General features: G+C 49.5%; 1 protein-coding gene across 11 annotated transcripts in view; it reads left to right on the top strand.

Annotated features, from left to right (window-relative positions):
* EPS15L1 (epidermal growth factor receptor pathway substrate 15 like 1) overlaps positions 1-18470 on the top strand; it is a 96032-nt gene that overhangs the window by 5750 nt on the left and 71812 nt on the right. For 9 of the 11 annotated variants that reach the window (XR_009223124.1, XM_058563612.1, XM_058563610.1 and 6 more), the window contains exons 2-6: positions 14126-14167; positions 14356-14445; positions 14917-14964; positions 16606-16701; positions 17387-17473. Coding sequence is in view for 10 of the 11 variants with exons in the window: in XM_058563612.1 (XP_058419595.1) it covers positions 14126-14167; positions 14356-14445; positions 14917-14964; positions 16606-16701; positions 17387-17473 (363 nt within the window). In the remaining variant the exon portion in view is untranslated. The remainder of the gene's footprint in view (positions 1-14125; positions 14168-14355; positions 14446-14916; positions 14965-16605; positions 16702-17386; positions 17474-18470) is intronic. The other 2 variants (XM_058563613.1, XM_058563611.1) reach the window with 1 other exon arrangement.

Genomic DNA, 18470 nt, shown 5'->3' with positions numbered 1-18470 from the left:
CTGGGGCTCTGTGTTGCACTGTAGTTTCCTGCCTTGGAAATTGTTTTGTTTTTTAGCTGCCAAGCATTACAACAGTGTGAGATCTCCTCATTTGTTTTTAAATAGTGGTCGTGCTACTTAATCACTAGATACTATAGAGTCTGGTGGAGAGAAGATCACTTGCTTAATTTTTATTTTATTGTTTTAATCTCATCTCATTGGAAGGGGAGATGGAAAGGCCTCTCATCATCTTTACAAGAGGTCAGCAGGCTTCCCTGCTGGAGTGGGTGCTCTGTGCTTCAAGGCTGGTGCAGAAATGAGTGGGCCGCGTCTGGCCACAAGGAGAGGCTCAGGCCACGTGTGGTCTGGGCTGGAGGAGGGGCAGTTGACTTGCTTCCACTTGGGTGTGTTAGAGACGGCTACATAGAGGAGAAGGGGCATTTGGACTGGGCCATGGGGACCCTGGGAAGAGAGGGTGGAATGGCCTTTCTGACAGAGGCAAAGCAGAATGAGCAGAAGCCAAGAAGCTGGAATTCCAACTCAAAGGGCCAAATGTGAGGCTGGGGCTGGGACTTTGAGGTCCATGTCCCTCTTTTAGTTAGGGCAACCTAGGGATGAAGGGAAGAAGGTGGTTTGGTAAATGGGACACAGGAGTCTGTGCCTGGCCTACAAATAGGCCTGAGACAAAAGGGACTGACAGAGTGTCTGCTTGCCCAGAGAGTGGCCAATGGCAGACGTGGGGGAGGAAAGGAGACCTGTGCTGTGCCCTGAGCTAGGCTGGCCTTGATTGCTGGACAGAGAGGCATCCCGAAAGGCTGCTCCTGCATAGAGTGCTTTGCCAGCCATGGTAGTCCCAGTTCTTAATGCCACAGCAGTTGGAGGGAAGTAGAGGTTACAGATGACTACAAACAGCCATTTCCTCAGATTTCCATCCAGCTCTGCCTCCTGAGTGGGATTGTTGTGTTCTTCATAGCAGAATTGATTTACCATTTACGTTTCTGATCAGCAGGACGAGAAAAGCCTTCCCGGGCGCCAGGTGTGGGTGGTGCCAGGTATGGGCGGCTGAATGGGTTGAGACAAGACCCACCACCTTACAAGAGGCCCTCCAGGCCCTGTGAGATCCCCACATTTAGGTGCAGTTGAGAAGCAGCCCAGCTCCTGGGGATGCCACCAGGTTCTGTTTGCTGAGCACCTACCATGTGCTGGCTTGGCACCAAGGTGAATAAAACTGAGTCCCTGCCCTTCCGATGGGCTCAGCTGCAGCTGGGCACACTGATAATTAGGACACAGGCTGGCAGACGCCTTCAGCCCGCAGAAGTGGATTAATCACCTCCACTGGGCTGGAAATAGGGAGAGGAGGAGGAGGGGCCCTGCATCTCCCTTTTTCTTTTCCCTCCTCTGTTCTAGCAGGACTGGAGGAAGCAGACGTTTGTAGCCTTTCAGGACGCCCTCCTCCACCCTCTGACCAGCTTCCTCTCCTGTTCTCTGCCCAGTCAGCCCTTCCCTGACTCTAGTAACCCAGGGTCTCCTAGAACGGTGTTGGAGAGATTTGGGGTGCAGGTTTGGCCAGGAAGTAAGGGAGTGTGGTTGGACACCCACTTCGCACTGGTTCAGCATTGACTCCTGTCAGGGAGGCAGCATTGTTGTCGTCCCTGTGCTCGTTTCTGAAGAAGGAAACTGAGAAGGAGAGAGGGAAAACCACTGCTTTCAGGCCCCCCGGGGAGGTGGGCGCCTGCCTTGGACCACAGCCCCAAAGCCACATTCTCTCTTGTGGACACCACACTCTCCCGGGAGCAGCTGTGTCCCCAGCCCCTGAAGCAGGCAAGTGGTAACCGTCGTGGACTGAGGCTGCGTGCTCCGTATAGCAGCCAGGAGCGTGCTCGGCCTCTCGAGCTTCCTTGGATGGCGGGAACATTTTGTCTCTTGGGTGAGGAAACAGGCACCCGCTCCTCTGGTGACGGGAGTCAGTGCGCCCCAGGGCCAGCGCCATCATGGCCAGGCCCCCCTCCCCGGGGCGTCCGCTCCCTCTTCACTTCTGCTCTGGGAGGGCTTGGGAAGGGTTCTCTGATGTACTAGTGACAGTCGCAGGCGCGCCTGTCCATCCATAGAAAATTGGCTTTTGTTAGTCCACACAGGATGTGCTTTTCAGTTTTACATTTCCAGTGGAAAGAGAAAACGCTGTTCTTTCAGATTATTTGTAAAAGGGGAAAGATTAAACAGGAAAAAAACTGTTGACAAACGAGTCTTCTCCCATGGAGACTGTTTAAGCAGGACTGTCAAGTTTGGGGGCAGGCTAGCCCTCCAAATGCCCCGCCCCCCCGCCGAGAATGGGCACTGTTTGTGGTTGGAGGGCCCAGAACCTGGTAGACCTAGGGATGTGCTACTGCAAACGTCTCTCCCTTAGAACGGCCTCTGTGCCCGAGGTGCGTCTCTCCATCCGTTTTGGACATGTTCTCCCTGGGGAAGAGCACCTGGAGGGCTGAGCTGACCCCACGGGTCCTGAGTGGGCCAGGCGAGCCTATTGGTGGCCGTGGTGCGAGTCCGTGCTGCTGTTTGGCTCACTCACACACCAGGCCAGGGAATCAGCATTTCTTTTGAGGCCAAGCCCTTTGTGTTGGCATTCAACTTTGTGGATTTAATTTTTTTTTATTGCCTTTTAGCCGCTAGAAAGTATCCTTTAATTCACAACCACATAAGTGGGTTTTTGTAGTATGTACTTAACCTACTATGTGTGAAATTGTACGTTTTAAAAAAATAACCACTGAGACGAAAACTAGTAAGACTGCTCTGTGCAAGCTGTTGGCGCAGCTCAGCTGCCTAGTTGAGAGAGAGTGAGTAGGATATGTGCTCCTATGTGTCCAACGCCCAGTGAGATATCACATCACTGGCAAGGATCATTTGGTGTGGCCAGCTGTAGGGACGATGATTGATGCCTGCAACACAGTCTGGATTAATAGCCTCGCCTGACTTCCTCCCCACCCCCTAAGATCTTTGTAAATAAAGCCTGTTCTGATGTCTCAGTAATAATAATAATAATAACAATAACCATAATAACAGATGTAATGATGTCTTCCCGTCATAGTGTGCCTTGCCTGCATATTTTCATTTGATACTTACAGTAATCCTCAGGGCAGGCACTGTATTATTCCCACTTTACAGATAGGGAAACTGAGGCCCCGGGAGGCATCGTAGCTTGTCTTCACTCTGCTGCTGAGTGGTGGGGCTGTGTCTACCCGAGTGTTGACCACTTTGCATGCATCTCACGTTCTCCCTCCCGAGGCTCCATCTAAATCTTGCCCACTCCCTGAACAAACGTTTAACAAAGGCCTGCTGATGGGCCCAGCATCGTCCCAGGTGGGATGCATGTGAAACCTCCCCCCACAGGAATTGAAAATGTAGGGGGTGCTGATCATTACAGCAGCTGCTACGTAAATGAGACTTGCAGAAGTGTCCCTGCTCTAAGTTCGGGGCTGTGGGAGTGTTGGGGGGTGGGGAGACAGAGACACATTTCAATTGGGGGGAGTTTGGGAGGCTTCTTAGAGCAAGGGGATTTGCATTGGGGCCGGAAGGTAACTGGCCTTCAGCAGGCAGAGCCCCCCAGGCATAGGAAATAATTTGTGCCAAGACAAGAGGCGAAAGGTACCCAGTGTTCAGTAGAGCATCATCAGACCAGGAAGGGAGGTGGGGATTGAGTGCTGTGAGTGAGTGTATATGTGTGTATGGGGTGTGTGTGTGTGTGTGTGTGTGTGTGTGTGTGTGTGGAGTGAAATTAGCTTGGCAGGGGCAGGAGATGGCTGTGGGCACGTCAAGAGCTAGGCCTGAGGTTGAGACTTCACACTCCTTGGCAACCGCGGAGGGTCTTTCCAAGCAGGGGAGTGACCGTGTGCTGAGTAGAATGGAGAGAGGAAGCAGGCAAAGGCGGCGTCCAGCTGGGAGGTTCAGCCTGGGTCTGGGCCAAGGTGTGTGTGGAGTGAGGAGGGGTCAGAAGGCTGGCCCTTGCTACTGTCTACCTAGATCCCTCCCTGCTCTCCGGCAGGACAGAGCTCCATTCCTCTGCTGCCCCTGCCAGCGTGTTTGCTCTTCTGCCTTGTGTGTTGTTCCCTGAGCAGACCGTGACGCTCTGCTCTGTGGTGGCAGGGACTGTCCTTTTGCTCATGGTGGAATCCTGGAGGCTAGCTTGGTGTCTGCTGCCCAGAGGGCCCCCAGGCTCTGTGGGAGAGCAGTGAGCGCTGCGGGGCTTACAATCCACCACAGGGAGGAGGACGGGAGACACACAGAGGTGCTGACCTGATCTGGCTTGGGGATCCCTGAGTCCTGGACAGTGTGCGTGGTTAAGTAATGGCGAAATGTTAGGCCAGAGGTCAGAAGATGGCAGGGACATTAGAACCCCAGGGTGGCTGGTGTAGGAAAGGAATTTCGGGAAGGTTCAGGGCACACTTGGGGAAAGTTGGGAGCGCTGTAGGAAGTGGGCACCCTCAGGAAGGTGTAGGTGCCCTGCCCTGTAGGAGGCACTTATTGCTGAGTCATCGCCCCCGTGAGTCTCTCCAGGGCCTTGCTCAGGGCCTAGTCCCTTGTACGGAGGGAGGAAAGACAGAATGGAGTGGGGGCTGTTCTCTGAGACGCAGGGAGGAGTGAGGTCCAGGCAGTGCTGCAAGGAGGCTGGGCCATTTTGGATCTTAAGCAGCATTTTCTGGAGAAGGGGCTGGAATCTGCTCCCTGCTCTGCCCTGGCTGCCTGGGCAAGGTCCTGGGGACCTCCTGGTTGCCGGCCCTTTCCAGTCCCATCCCAGCTGCCCTCTCTGTGGCTGCACTTGACCCTAGGTCCCTCCCCACATGCCTGTCTCTCCATCCCTCCAGTACCCCACTCCCTTGGTGTTTTCCCTACAGTGGCGCCTCCTTCCATCTCCACTACGAGCCTGTCTCCCCCTAGCACTTCAGCGCGGGTCCCTTGTCTCCTGTCTCCTTGGGCAGGCTCAGCCAGGCAGTGTCTGTCTCCCTGCCCTCACAGGTGTGTCTTAGGGCTGCAGAGTTGCCCTCTGTCCTATCTTTTCCTGACAGTACTTGCCAGCCCTCTGTGTCTTGTCATGTCTAATGACATTCTCCTCCAGACCAGGAGCTCTGTGAGGCTGGAGGGGGGGTCCCCTTATTCACCGCTGCACCCCCACCAAGGCCAGTGCCTGGAACCAGGCAGGCACTTGGTAGCTACTGCTTGAATGGAAGTGAGATTTCCACCTCGATGTCCCATAGGGATGTCCCAGAGAGACATACCTAGGTGAATGGCCCCCGCTCCATGTATCTGCACAGTGAGTGGCTGCCTTCCTTGGGCCTCGTCCTCCTGGAGGACTGTGGCAGTCTCTCCCTGATGGCTTCCTTCCAGCCTGCCTTCTGTCACCCCCTCCGCGTAGCTGAGTGCATATTCAGTTCACCTTCTCACCTGCATGTCTGCTCAGGTCGCCTTCTAGATCACATTCCTGGCTTCTCAGCAAGGTGTGCGCAGGCCCTGTCATCTCCCCACATCCGCCCTGCCTGAAGCTGTGCTGGAGGACCCCGACCCCCCGCCCGTCCTTTCTGCCCCAGGAGCAGGAGCCTGCTTTGCCTGTCCCTCACCCCTCGCTGAGGCTCTGGAGGCCCCAGCTGGGCCTTCCGCTGTCATATCTCCTGGCACCCTGTGCTGTAATTACGGCTCCCTTTGCCTGCCCCTCTCCCCTTCTTGAGCCCAGAGCACTGTCCCACACACTTTTGTGTCCTCCATGCCTCCTCGTAGTATGAGCTCCCCGTGTGTGTGTCGAATGAGTGAATGAGTGAGTTCACAAGTCCAGGAGGTAAGAACTGGCGAGTCCAAGGGCGGACCATCTTTTTAGGGAGTTTTCTGTGAAAGATGGGGGAGGTCAGTAGCTTGAGGTGATACTGCGATGGAGGGCATTTCTGGGGACAGGACACATTTTCATGTGGAGCTGGTGGAAGGAGAGCGAGGAGGGAGAGAACAGAACTCTAAAGCGGCCAGCATTTGGTGAGCACTGACTCTGTGCCAGTCTCTGGTAGTGGGGATGTTCATCCTCGTTTTCCAAATGAAGAAACTGAGGCACGCAGAGGCTGCTCACCCTCCCCAGGTGGGTTGCACAGCGTTCCAGTGGTAGAATAGGGCTCGAGTCCACATCTGTCTGGTGGTGCTGTTTACCTCTGTGTAAGTTGCAGGCTTGGCATAGGTCCTGCATCCTGCATAGGGCGGTGTGTCCGGATGCGAAGGCTGCCTTGAGTGACCCCCCCCCCTTTTTTTTTTGTGAGGAAGATTGGCCCTGGGCTAACTTCCGTACCCATCTTGCTCTACTTTATATGGGATGCTGCCACAGCATGGTTTGAGAAGTGGTGCGGCGGTGCGTGCCTGGGATGCGAACCTTCGAACCCTGGGCCTCTGAAGCGGAGCGCACTCACCTAACTGCTTCGCCACCGGGCCGACCCTCGAGTGACCTTTGTTTCTCCCTCACTTCTGTTTCTGGTAGATGGGGCTCAGAGCGATGGTCTCCCAGGAGTGTTGGAACTGTCACACCTTGATTCCTGTCCCTTTCCCAACCTTTCCAGCCCCACCTCACGGCTCCTTGCCCTGAACACGCTGCAGCTGTATTATTCACCTTGACTCTCATTGTGTGTCTAACCTTTCAGGGGTGGTTCTCTTGCTCCTTGGTTCTCCTTGTAGGTGAGGACTGCAGGCTTTACCCCACTGTGTCATGTCCCCACTGCAGGCCTTGAGTTCTGTGTGGGTCGGACAGAGACCCCCGCGTCCTGTGCCTGAATGGCAGGCATGTCCTCTTCAGCTGGCCCCTCATCATGGCGGTCATTCGGGTCCTCGGAGAGAACTGTGTGTCTTCCTTCAGATCCTTCTTCTCCTTGCACTTCTCTCTTCTCCTTGCCTGTCCTATTTACAAAGCAGTGTGTGCTAATGTAGAACGCTGGAGAACTCAGAAAGCCGCGAGGAGGCAACCAGTTCACCGGTAGGAATCACCGTTGCCTGTGGTGTCCTTTCTGCCAGGTTTAGGTCCATGTGGATCTGATCGCCGCATGCTTCCAGCCAGGCCATAACTGCGTGCTGGTTTGGGCCTTCCCTTTTCGCTCAGCAAATACTTGACGATCGTACCCCGCTTGTAAACGCTCTGCCTGTACCATTTTCACTGCTCTGTGGTTTTCTGTCCCTTGGAGACACAGCAGTTTATTATTGGCTTAACCAGTCCTGGATGGTTTTCAACCCTTTGCTGTCACCTGCAGTCCCCACCCTCCAGCTGGGCGAACCGATGGAACCCTCTTGCCCTTACCGCCTCGTGCATATCTGGTTACTTCTTCAGGGTAGACTCTCAGCAGGAGCCCTTACAGTAGTGGGAAGGCACATACACGTGTGTGTGTGTGGGGGGGGGAGTGTGCGCATGTGTGCATGTGTTAAAGAAATGCTTGTTTTTATTGTTTGACAAAACCATGATCCTGCGCGTGATAAAGCTCCTCTTTGTTTGTCACACTTAAACCTGAAGCCACTTGATCTTTGGGATCCTGGCCAGAGCAGAAACACATCAGATGTTGGTCTTTAATTATGTAACATTTTAAGCACACTGAAAGGAGAGGGAAGAGTTTAATGAACTCCTCTGTACCCACCACCCGTTTACAACAGATGCCAGCGTTTTCCAAATCTCTTTGCACCTGTCTACCATCCTTTGCCCTCCCCATATGCATTTTTGTTTTTTTTTAATCTGAGAAATTGTATTTCAATATGCATCTCTAACAGTTAAGGCCATTTTTCTTTATATAACCACAATGGCATATCACACCTTACACAATTATAATAATTCCTTAGTATTATCCAATACCCAGTCCATATTCAAATTTCCCTGATTGTCTAAAAATGTCACCTTGCATTTGGTTGTGAGGCCTCCTAAGTCTTTTTTTTTTTAATTTTTAAATTTTCAGATAATTGTAGATTCACATGCAGTTGTAAAAAAAAAAATAATGCAGAGAGATCCTGTGTGTTCTTTAGCCTCTTTCCTCCATTGGTAACATTTTGAAAATCTCTGGCACACCATCACAGCCCAAACGCGGACAGTCAGATGCAGCACAGTTCCATCCCCACAGGGCCCCCTCCTGCTGCCCTGTTATAGCCTCTCCCACTTCCTCTCATCCCATGCCTTTGTCTGGCAGGCACTACTCTGTTGTTTTCTATCATTGCAGCCTTTTAATAATGTTGTATAATGGAATCATATAGTATGTAACCTCTGGAGATTGGCCTTTTTTCACTCAGTATAATCCTCTGGAGATTCTTCCAAACTGTTGTATGTATCAGTAGTTCATTCCTTTTCATTGCTGAGTAGTATTCCATGGGGGCAGCGGGACCACTAGTTCATGTAACCTTCCACCCACTGAAGGACCTCCAAGGTGTTTCCAGTTTGGGGCAATAATGAATGAAGCTGCTGTAAACATTTGAGTACAGCATGTTATGTGAACCTAAGTCTTCATTTCTCTGGATGAATGTCCAGGACAGTTGCTGGGTCATGTGATAGTTGCAAGTTTAGATTTTTTGAAGAAACTGCCAAGCTGTTTTCCAGAGTAGCTGTACCTTTGTACATTCCCACCAGCAGTGTAAGAGTGATCACGTTTTTCTGCATGCTGACACACGTCACTATTTATTCTGTTAGGTGTGTAGTGGCACCTCACTGTGGTTTTAATTTGCATTTACCTAAGGGCTAACGATATGCTGACCATCTTTTCATGGGCTTATTTGCCATCTGTAGATCCTCTTGGGTGAAATATCCCATCCTGTCTTTTGCCCATGTTCTTGTTGGATTGTTTGCTTTTTTGCTGTTGAGTTCTCTATAGGTTCCAGATACCAGTCCTCTCTTGGATATGTGGTTTGCAAATATTTGCTTCCAGTCTGTTGCTTGTCTTTGCATCCTCTTATCAGGATGTTTCACAGAGTAAACATTTTTAATTTTGATGAGGTCTAATTTATCGATTTTTTCCTTTTATGAATCAGGCTTTTAGTGTCAAGTCTAAGAACTCTTTGCCCAGCCCTCGATCCTGAATATTTTCTCCTAAACGTTTTCAAGTTTTACGTTTAAGTAGGTGATCCATTTGGAGTTAATTTTTGTATAAAGTGAGACTTTACATCAAGGCTCATTTTCTTCCTCTGGTTGTCCAGTTGTCCAGCACCATTCGTGGAGCAGCCTCTTTCTTCCTGAATGGCTTTTGCACTGTTGTCAGAAGCTGTTGGGCACGTCTGGTTAGGTCCGTTCCTGGCTTCTCTGTTCTGTCCCATGGTTCTGCATGTCCATGCCTCCATCACTGCCACACCGTCTTGATTCCTGCAGCTGTATAGCAAGCCTTGGAATCAGGGACACTGATTCCTCACACTTTATTCTTCTTTTTCAAAATGGTTTTTGCTATTTCAGTTCCTTTGCCTTTGTATATATGTTTTAGAATAATCTTATTTTTAGCTACAAAAAAATCTAGCTGGAGTTTGGTAAGAATCCAATTAAACCTGCATATCAGGGCATACACATTTCCCACGTGTGGGTGCACTGCCCTCCAGAAAGGCCGGTCAGTTTATCTTTCCACTGGCAGGGCCCACAACGTGTGTTTCCACCTTGGCCAACCCTGCACAGCACCTCCCTTTGACTTTGCCAACCTGATAGCAAACGCTGGCATTTCACTCTATTTTGCAATATATAAATTGAACATTCCCCCTAACTTTGCTGCATCTCTTCTTTCTGAATCGCCTTTTTCTCATTGTTTGCTCATTTTTTCATTGGGATATCTGTCTTCTCCTTGTGATTTGTAGAAGCTCTTGCTCACATCCAGGTTCTCCCTCTCCCGGCAGTGTTTACCGTAGCTCTGGTTTAGAAACCTCTGATGGGGCAATTGGAGAGAGCTGTCAGTTCCGGGAGGGGTGAGGGATGCCCAGTGTTTCCTGACGCTCTTGGAGCGCTGCTGAGTTATGTCCTAGTTTCCTCAGCTGCAGAATGTGGCTGTGCACACAGCTGAGATAGGATTGTGCAAGCAGTAAGGGGGACTAACTCTAAGTGGAAGGCAAAAATACAAGGATTATCCAGCCAGCACTTCTCCAGGTCCTGTTTTTGTATTAGCATCTGGTTTTCCAAGTAGGAACTCAGACCGGGATGTCTTGTGGTGTTACGTGACTAACTTCCAGCAGGACTTGGCACCAGTGTTGAAAAAAACAGCCATTATGGGGTCTCAGTGTTCCTGGGGAAATGGCAGGCTGTGCTGGTTTGCAAGTCATTTTTTATGCTCAAGTCGAGTCTTGCACTTTCACCTCTTCTGTTGGATAAAATGCATCATCACGTAATCACGTATGTGCGTCTTCCCAGGCAAGAGTGCGTGGGAGGCCATGCTGTGGCCCAGTGCCTGGCTCTGCCAAGCCTGAGCTGTTTTTGCAGCATGCAAAGTAGGTTAGGGCCACACGGCCTGGATGCTCCTCTGGCTGTCACTCACTCTGTGACCCTGGGCAAGGTAACCTCAGTCTCCCTGCTTGTAAGTTGGGGCTAACACTATTACCTGCCTCATGGCATTGTTGGGAGGATTAAATGAGGTGCTGGATGAAAACAGTGCTCACTAAATGTGATCCATCATTTATCAGAACAAGGAGCTATAGATACTCTTCTAAAAGTTTTAAAATGAAAACGAATTTGCTTATGTCGTTTTAAGGCAAACAAAGCCAGCGATTTTGCTGTGTTTTGCGTGAAAGAGCATACGTCCATCAGATGAGAATTCTGCTGCCTCCAGGCATAAGTGTTAGGAGGAGTCCTGCCTGTGGACAAATGTAGGCATCAGAGCTGGGTGGACTCAATCCTGGGAGGATTCGGAGTGTCTACAACCCCGATCCTCAGAGGGTCTCCCCTCCAAAGTAGTTCTGCTGTATTCCTCACGTCAAGCTGGTTTTCTCCAGTGTTAAAATCGCATGCGCTCACACAAACGGTGATGTTTTGAAGCCCTTTCCACAGAGGGACGTGAAATTGTTCTCTGACATGCTTCCCCTCCCTGTCGCCCCACTTGGAAGTTGTGTCTGGGCTGGAGGGCAGAGTGAAGAGGCCACAGGAACTTTCCGTGTTCTCTCTCTTAGTACTTTAAGACACGATGAGCAACTGAAAGATAGAAGTGAAAGTTATATTGAACCTCATCCATAAATCAGACTCTGTGGAGTTGAAGATGGCATCTTAGCGCTGTGGGCTGGTGATGGAGGGTGCATCCTGGCTGGGTCTGTCTTGCTTCCATTCTCTTTTTTTTGGTGAGAAAGATTCACCCTGAGCTAACATCTGTTGCCAATCTTTCTCTCTCTTTTTTTTTTTTTTGCTTAAGTAATATTAGGCCTGAGCTAAGGTCTGTGGCAGTCTTCTTCTATTTCGTATGTGGGTCGCCGCTGCAGCGTGGCTGATGGGTGGTAGGTCTATGCCCGGGATCCAAACCCGCAAACCTGGGCCACCCAAGCGGAGCGTGCCGGACTTAACCACTATGTCGCAGGGCCAGCCCCCTTGCTTCCCTTCTTGAAGCCATTGCCAAGCCTTCTGCAGCCCTGTTATACTGAAACCTTTGTCCCCTGGCCCGTTCCCTTTCTGCTTTGGCCCCGGGCTCAATTTGGGGTCAGACGTGGGTAGGCAGCTCTGGTGCCTGTTCTCAGCATGCAAAGGGCTCTGTCCCAGCAGCCGTGACACGCCCTCTGGGAGCCACTGCCTGCACTGGTGTGCTGGTTGTGACTGAGGTCTCTGCATGGGGGGCCGGCCCCACAGACTGCCCGTCACTGGGGGATTCGTGGTGTTAGCAGCGTGCATCTTCAGCTCTGTTGCAGTGGCATCTCGGGCAGCTTGCAGATGTGACTCCACCGTCCCCGGGAGGATGCAGTGTGGTAAGAGGATGTGGCCATTAGAGGCTGGTGTTTTCCCTCTTCTGCTTTCGCAGTACCTGAAGTCTGTGTAATTAAATCGAAACCTCTACCTGCTGTCATTGTCCCAGCTTACGCAACGTGATTCCCATAGTTAGAGAGGAGTGGTTGAGGCATACTCTCTGATTTTCTGTCAGTTGTAGATCATTTGGGATCAACACCTGGCCCTAAACTGTCTGTGGGATGAGCCCTTAGCACAGACAGTTGGAGCTTTAGGTCTGGTGCTTCAGAGCCTTTTCCAGACTATTCAGGGTGTTGTTTCTCTTGATTGTGGATCTTGTAGCTCAGAAGCATTTGGAAAGTTAGAGATGGTTGTTAACCCTGTATGCCCCAAATATCATAACTCTTTTGTCACTGAAATCTTGGAAACCTCTCACTTGGCTTACCATGAGATCTTAAAAGAAAGCCTACTGGAAATGCACTGATTGTTGGCAGGAATGGGACTTTTATCATCATAGTGGGGGACCCTGGGGTCTGTGCATTCCACTTCTCTGAGCCAGTGGCACGTGATGTGCTGCCTGGACCTGGGCGCTGTCACCTTGACTGGCAGATGACAAACAGCCTACCTGACTTTGCTTCCTCTCTGGGCCTTACACCTCCCGGGGATGTGCTTTGAAAGCCTGCAGAGCTTTAAGCCTCGGAGGCCACACAGGGTGTGATGGTGGACACTGCCACCTGAGGTCATGGGAAGCTGAGGGTGACAGCCTCCCCCAGCGGTATTGTTGGCGAGGAGGGCAGCCGGCCAGGGCGCTGCCATGCTGTGCACCTGCCTCTCTGTGCTTCTCACTGGGGCCGGCCCTTTCCTCTCTTGGGCCAGCGCTCCTTGCCCTCCAACCTTTCTTGCTTTTCACATTGTTTAGTTTTTTCTGCCTTTTCGGGATTTCCCCCTTTCTTTCTTCTTTTTCTTTATGTTTTGGCTTTCCTCTCTCCCCTTTTGGGTCTCGATGCCCTTTTCCTTCTATTTTTATTGTCTTGGTATTGTTCTTGGCACTTTTGCTTCTTTGCACATTCGCAGGGGTTGGCATCCCCCAGAGAAGCTGACTGTAATCGGGCATTATTCTTAACCTGAAATGACTCTTAACAGCACAGCAAGATGCAAGTGTTGGGCTGGTTCAAATCCAGTGATTGTGACTGGACAAAACTCACCTCCCCCTGGTCTTATTCATTATGAAAAATCGAATGAAGCATTCAGAGACTTTGAAAATAAACACTGATCCCACCTCTCATCCAGCACTCCTCTTTCCTGGCTTTTTTCTCTTTAGCTGTTTACATACCTGTTCTTCTATACGATTAAGCTTAATTGTGTTGTCTTCACTTTTCTTTGCTCACTAAATCAACAGCAGGTTTGCGGACTGCTTTTTTCCCTTCCCACAGTAAAACACCAACATGTTTAATTCTTTCTAGCCAAAATCTTAGTAGCAGCTTAATTCCCACCTCCCCTGGCTACCCCGCCCCCCGACTGGGGGACGGCAAGAAGAAGGCCATGGACACTGTGGGAAGTGTCAGCGCTCAGTCGCCAACCAGACTGAATCCAGGTGTGGCCTCGTCTGGCCACGTGACCTAGATGAGGTGCTTACCTTCTTTGAACAGCCATGTCTTAGGGATCTGATGGTCAGAATGTGGAGTTTCTTCTGTGCTGGGCTGAGGCCTTTGAACTTCCTGCCTCCCATGGTGAAAGTGATCTCTGTCAAGCTCTCTCCCAGTAGGGGCAGGTCAGTGTGCATTTTTGCGCAGTCCCTGGGGGGCTGGTGTAGGACAGGATGGGTGGGGATGAGACCAGGGGCAGGGAAACCGGTCTGAAGCTTGCATGTCTGGTGATTCATGATGACGAGCAGAAACTCCTGCTCTGATTCTGGAGCCAGAGACCTATCTCAAAGGATAAGGGTTTCTTTTCACTCTGAGTTCCTGGACACATTGAAATCCCATCGTTCAGCAAATGGAAATCGACTCTGGGCTGCTGCTCCTTCCTGAATGACCGTGTTGTTTGTGCTGGAATTGGGACTTATTAAAGAGCATTAGCAATTTCTTTTTCTAAATCAAGTAAGTGTGACATCTGTGTCTGAAAATAAACTACAGTCTGTGTATAGAGGACATTTAAAGTGCATACATTTTGATTTTCACTATTGTGTACTTTGGTAATGACGAAACTGAGAGGACGACACTTGTTTTAGAGAGGGATGTGTCCATTTTTGACCAGTGTCTGTGGTTTTGTTTACAGATTCCCACTGGAAATCCATTATATGAATCTTACTACAAGCAGGTAAGTTTCACTGGTGTCGTTCTGGATTGAACTAGAAGGCGAGTGACTGGAAAGCGCAATCCTGAATTGAAGCCCACCAGGGCCTTCGATCCCTTCCTGTTCTCTGAATTATCGGCTAACAGTCAGTGTGATGCTTTACCTGCTGCCCCATCTGTTGAACCTCATCTCAAATGTTGCTCCCATTCCAGGTAGACCCAGCATACACAGGACGAGTTGGGGCAAGTGAAGCTGCGCTGTTTCTAAAGAAGTCTGGGCTCTCAGACATTATCCTTGGGAAGGTATGTGATGAGCGGTAGTGATTTCTCTTTAGCGGCCACCCTCAGGGCTCCACTGACAGATGAAGGCCAGCCTGTGCAGACCCCTCTTTGTGGGGTCTACACTCCTCTTGGGGAATGGGATGGCCACTGCGAGCCTCTCAGGGCTGTAACTGGTGGATCCGAATGCTCTGATGGCAATTGCCACCTGCTGCTTAAGTAGCAGACAAGAGGCCTGAGTGCTTTTGGGGTCTTGAAGCTTATGGATTTATGTTGGCTGTGGAGCTGAGTGGACCTGGCTGTTCTTGGGGGTCTGCTACTGACCAGCTGTCTGCCCTCGGGGGGAGGGAGGGGTGTGGGTCATTCACCTGCTCCGAGTTTGGGGCCTCTCTGGACTACCTGTAAGGCCCACATGCAGCAATGGCGGCTCCTGTGTTGTGAATAAATGGGTAATGATTGACGGTCACCCTCACAAGCATTTTTGTGTTTCTGCAGATATGGGACTTGGCCGACCCAGAAGGTAAAGGGTTCTTGGACAAACAGGTATATACACGTATACACAGAGCAAGTGGAGGCACTGGGCGAGAGCCCCCAAGGCCAGGTCACCTCTGCGCTTCCTTCTTCGTTGTCGCCGCTGACAAGTATTTCTAGACATAAGGCAGCCATCAGACTGTTAAAATGGAAAGGTTTCATTTTGAAATACAGGTCTTTTGAACACTTGGAGCCATCTTTCATGGTTAGCGTATCTTTTAATATTTTGTATGCTTGTAAGCAATTAAAATGTTTTAAAAACTTTTTATTTTTAAATAACTTCAGACTCTCATGGAAATTGCAAAAATAGTTTAGAGAGTGCCCGTGTATACTTCCCCGGCTCCCCCAGTGAGAGCAGCGTACGTCACCGTAACAATGTGCTCAGAGCCAGGCGCAGCACTCAACCAGAGGCTTACTCAGAGCTGACCCATTGTACATGTACTTTTTTGGGGTTTTTGGTGTGTATAGTTCTATGTAATTTTATCGCCTGCATAGATTCGTGTAACCACCACCACAGTCAGGATACAGAACTGCCCCAGCACCCCAAAGACTCTCCCTCATCCTGCCCCTTGGTAGTCACACCCTAAGCCCTGGCCACCACTGGCTCCTCTCCATCCTAATTTTGTCATTTCGAGACTGTTCTATAAATGGAAGGTATAGGCCTTACAAATGATTTTAAATGGTCATATTTTAGTTTAGTTCAGCCTTTCCCCAAACTGCATTCCAAGGGATGTTGTTCCTGTGTCCCAAGACCCGTGGCCGAATCTGTTGGGAAAGCACTGTCAGCTGTCCCTCCCTTCCTTCAGATCATGCTGCGAGTCTGCATGGTGACGGTTCTGAGGATCTTTGTGGAAAAGAAACCTGTTACCTTTGCTTAATGCAGTTCCCCTAAACTTATTTACGTCCCTTTTTTTCTACACTGTGCGTGGGCGTTCTGTGGACATCAGCCTGAGAAAGGTGATCTTGTGCTTATTCCTTTGAAGAAGTTTTAAAAACCATAATTGTGTTTACAGCTTTAAAAAGGTCCGTGTTCTTAGGCCAGTTGATCAACTAAAAAAAATTAGGTGATGCCTAGAGAGTCCACTAAGCCTGTGGTTTGGCTGGTTCTGGGTTGGGAGGAGGGTGGGAGGAGCCAAGGCCCCTGCTGGCCTAGCTCAGGGCTTTGGTCCCTGTGTGGGAGGTGAAGTCCATGGCAGGCCGGGGGCCAGCAGAGGCTGCTCTGTTCAGAGAGGCCAAGGAGATCACACTGAATTGTGAGTGTCAATTCCCAACAACTCTATTTCAAACCATTTTTAAAAGTCAACATGTATCAGAACCATCATTTATAGTCTTAAACATATTAAGTGTGCTACTTATATAATCTAGCATTTCCTAAATGTTGGGAGCTCATTATTTTTGAAAATACATTTATTTGAAATTTTACAGTGTTCAGAACACAATGGGCTAAGTCCGTTTTAGTGTAGTCATTTAAGCAGTGCTCCCAGGGTGAGACCAGCTCAAGTTGACACTGTCAGTGACTTTTGCACATACAGTCTTCCTTGTCAAAGTGAAGAGAAATCCCTCGTTCTCCGGAGCCCGCTGCCACAGACAACTCTCCCCCTGCTGCCGACAGCTGGGTGGCGTTTACACCTTCCCCTTGTTTTGGATTTGCAGGGTTTCTATGTTGCACTGAGACTAGTGGCCTGTGCACAGAGTGGTCACGAAGTTACCTTGAGCAATCTGAATTTGAACATGCCACCACCTAAATTTGTAAGTGTCAAACTCCTTCAAGTTTATGTTTTTCTATTACCGTCCACCTATCAGTCTATCTCTTCATGTTTTCTGTCTCCCCCCCTTTTTTTTATTGAGGTGAGAAATTTACATAGCCTAAAATTAACCATTTTAAAATGAACAATTCAGTGGCATTTAGTGCAATGAACAATATCGTGTACCATCACCTCTATCTAGTTCCAGAACATTTTCATCACCCCAAAAGGAAATCCTGTACATGTTAAGTAATCACTCCCCATTTACCCATCTGTCAGCCCCTGCAGCCACTAATCTACTTTCTGTCTCTACGGATTTGCCTGTTCTGGACATTTCATAGAATCGTACATCTGGTTTCTTTCACTCAGCGTGATGTTTTCAAGGCTCATCCAAATTGTGGCATGTGTCAGTGCTTCATTCCTTTTCAGTGCTGAATAAGAATGCATTATATGGTCTACCCCATTTTGTGTATCCATTCATCTGTTGGTGGGCATAATAATTCATGTACAAAGATTTGTTTGCACACGTGTTTTCACTTCTTTTGAGTGCATACCTAGGAGTGGAATTGCTGGGTCATATGATAATTCTGTGTTTAACTTTTTGAGATCTTCCCGTTTTGAAAGCACTTTGAAATGTGTATCCTTCCAATAAACACAACTCCCTGTGATTTAACCCTGTGCCACCACAGTGGAATGTTCCTCTTTCTTCTCAGCACGACACCAGCAGCCCTTTGATGGTCACGCCACCTTCCGCAGAGGCCCATTGGGCTGTGAGGGTAAGTGACCGGGGATGGTGCCCCTTGGCTGCCCTGCACGAGTAATTGTTTTAGCCATATATGATATAGGACGATTGTATCTATTCTGTTTCAGAGTGAGTGCTGCAGAATTTGGATGAAATACTTGGTCAAATTCAAGTCTTGAAACAGCTATGGCCTTTTACTGTAATTAGATGTTGCCTGCTAAGGCAGTTAGCTAAGTTTCAGGAGTTGGGTTCTTAAAATTCTATTGCATTTCTAGGTCACGTTCTGTGGGTTTTGCTGCTTGGGTTGGTTAATCAGGATAGAAGGGGAAATTGTGAGAACTTTCAGGCTTGAAGACTTCCAGCATGTCTTTGTAGCTCTCTCTCTTATTTCCAGCCAGTTTACACGTTATACTTCTTTCCTTTCTGATGCTCTCATTGCGTTTTGAAAAACTTCTCTCAGCTCTTAGTGTTGTTTTTAAGACAGGGGATATTGTGCCTGTAAAGCTGTGTTACTGATTCTAGAAATTAAGGAATGAGTAGTGTCTTCTAATAAGTGCGGAATTACTCCTAAAGGGAACACACTTGTTGTGGGAGATTGTTGCATTTCCTTACTTTTATTTGGCTTAAATACTAATATTAATAACAGTCTTTCTATAAAATAAGCCCCCCCCCCATTCGAGTGCTTTTGTCCTGTTTTTATGCAGTTGGGCTGTTCCCTCCTTGGAAGTGTTTGGGTGGGGAAGGTCTATGCAGGGACAGGGCAGGAGGAGGCATCATGTGACCGAGGAGACGCAGTTTGCCAGTGGAGATCATAGTACCGAAGGATTTCTTTCTCTGTAGTCCAGTTGTACAACGCCTACTTTGAAAAAGAGCTGCTTTGTTGTGAGAAACAGTGCCAGAGAGATCTTATTCCTTGAACCGTTCCAGCCCTTTCTGGCAGGGGCCGTGTTGAGGCCTCATGAGAAGGGCTGGTGGCTGAGGAGCCCACGAGGCTTTGCAGAGGGGAGTCAGGGGCAGGAGTGGTGCCATGA

The sequence above is a fragment of the Diceros bicornis genome, chromosome 20 (assembly GCF_020826845.1).
Source record: "Diceros bicornis minor isolate mBicDic1 chromosome 20, mDicBic1.mat.cur, whole genome shotgun sequence".
Taxonomy (NCBI): Eukaryota; Metazoa; Chordata; class Mammalia; order Perissodactyla; family Rhinocerotidae; genus Diceros; species Diceros bicornis.
The sequence above is the reverse complement of the archived record's forward strand: the minus strand, read 5'-3'. Positions and strand labels throughout refer to the sequence as shown.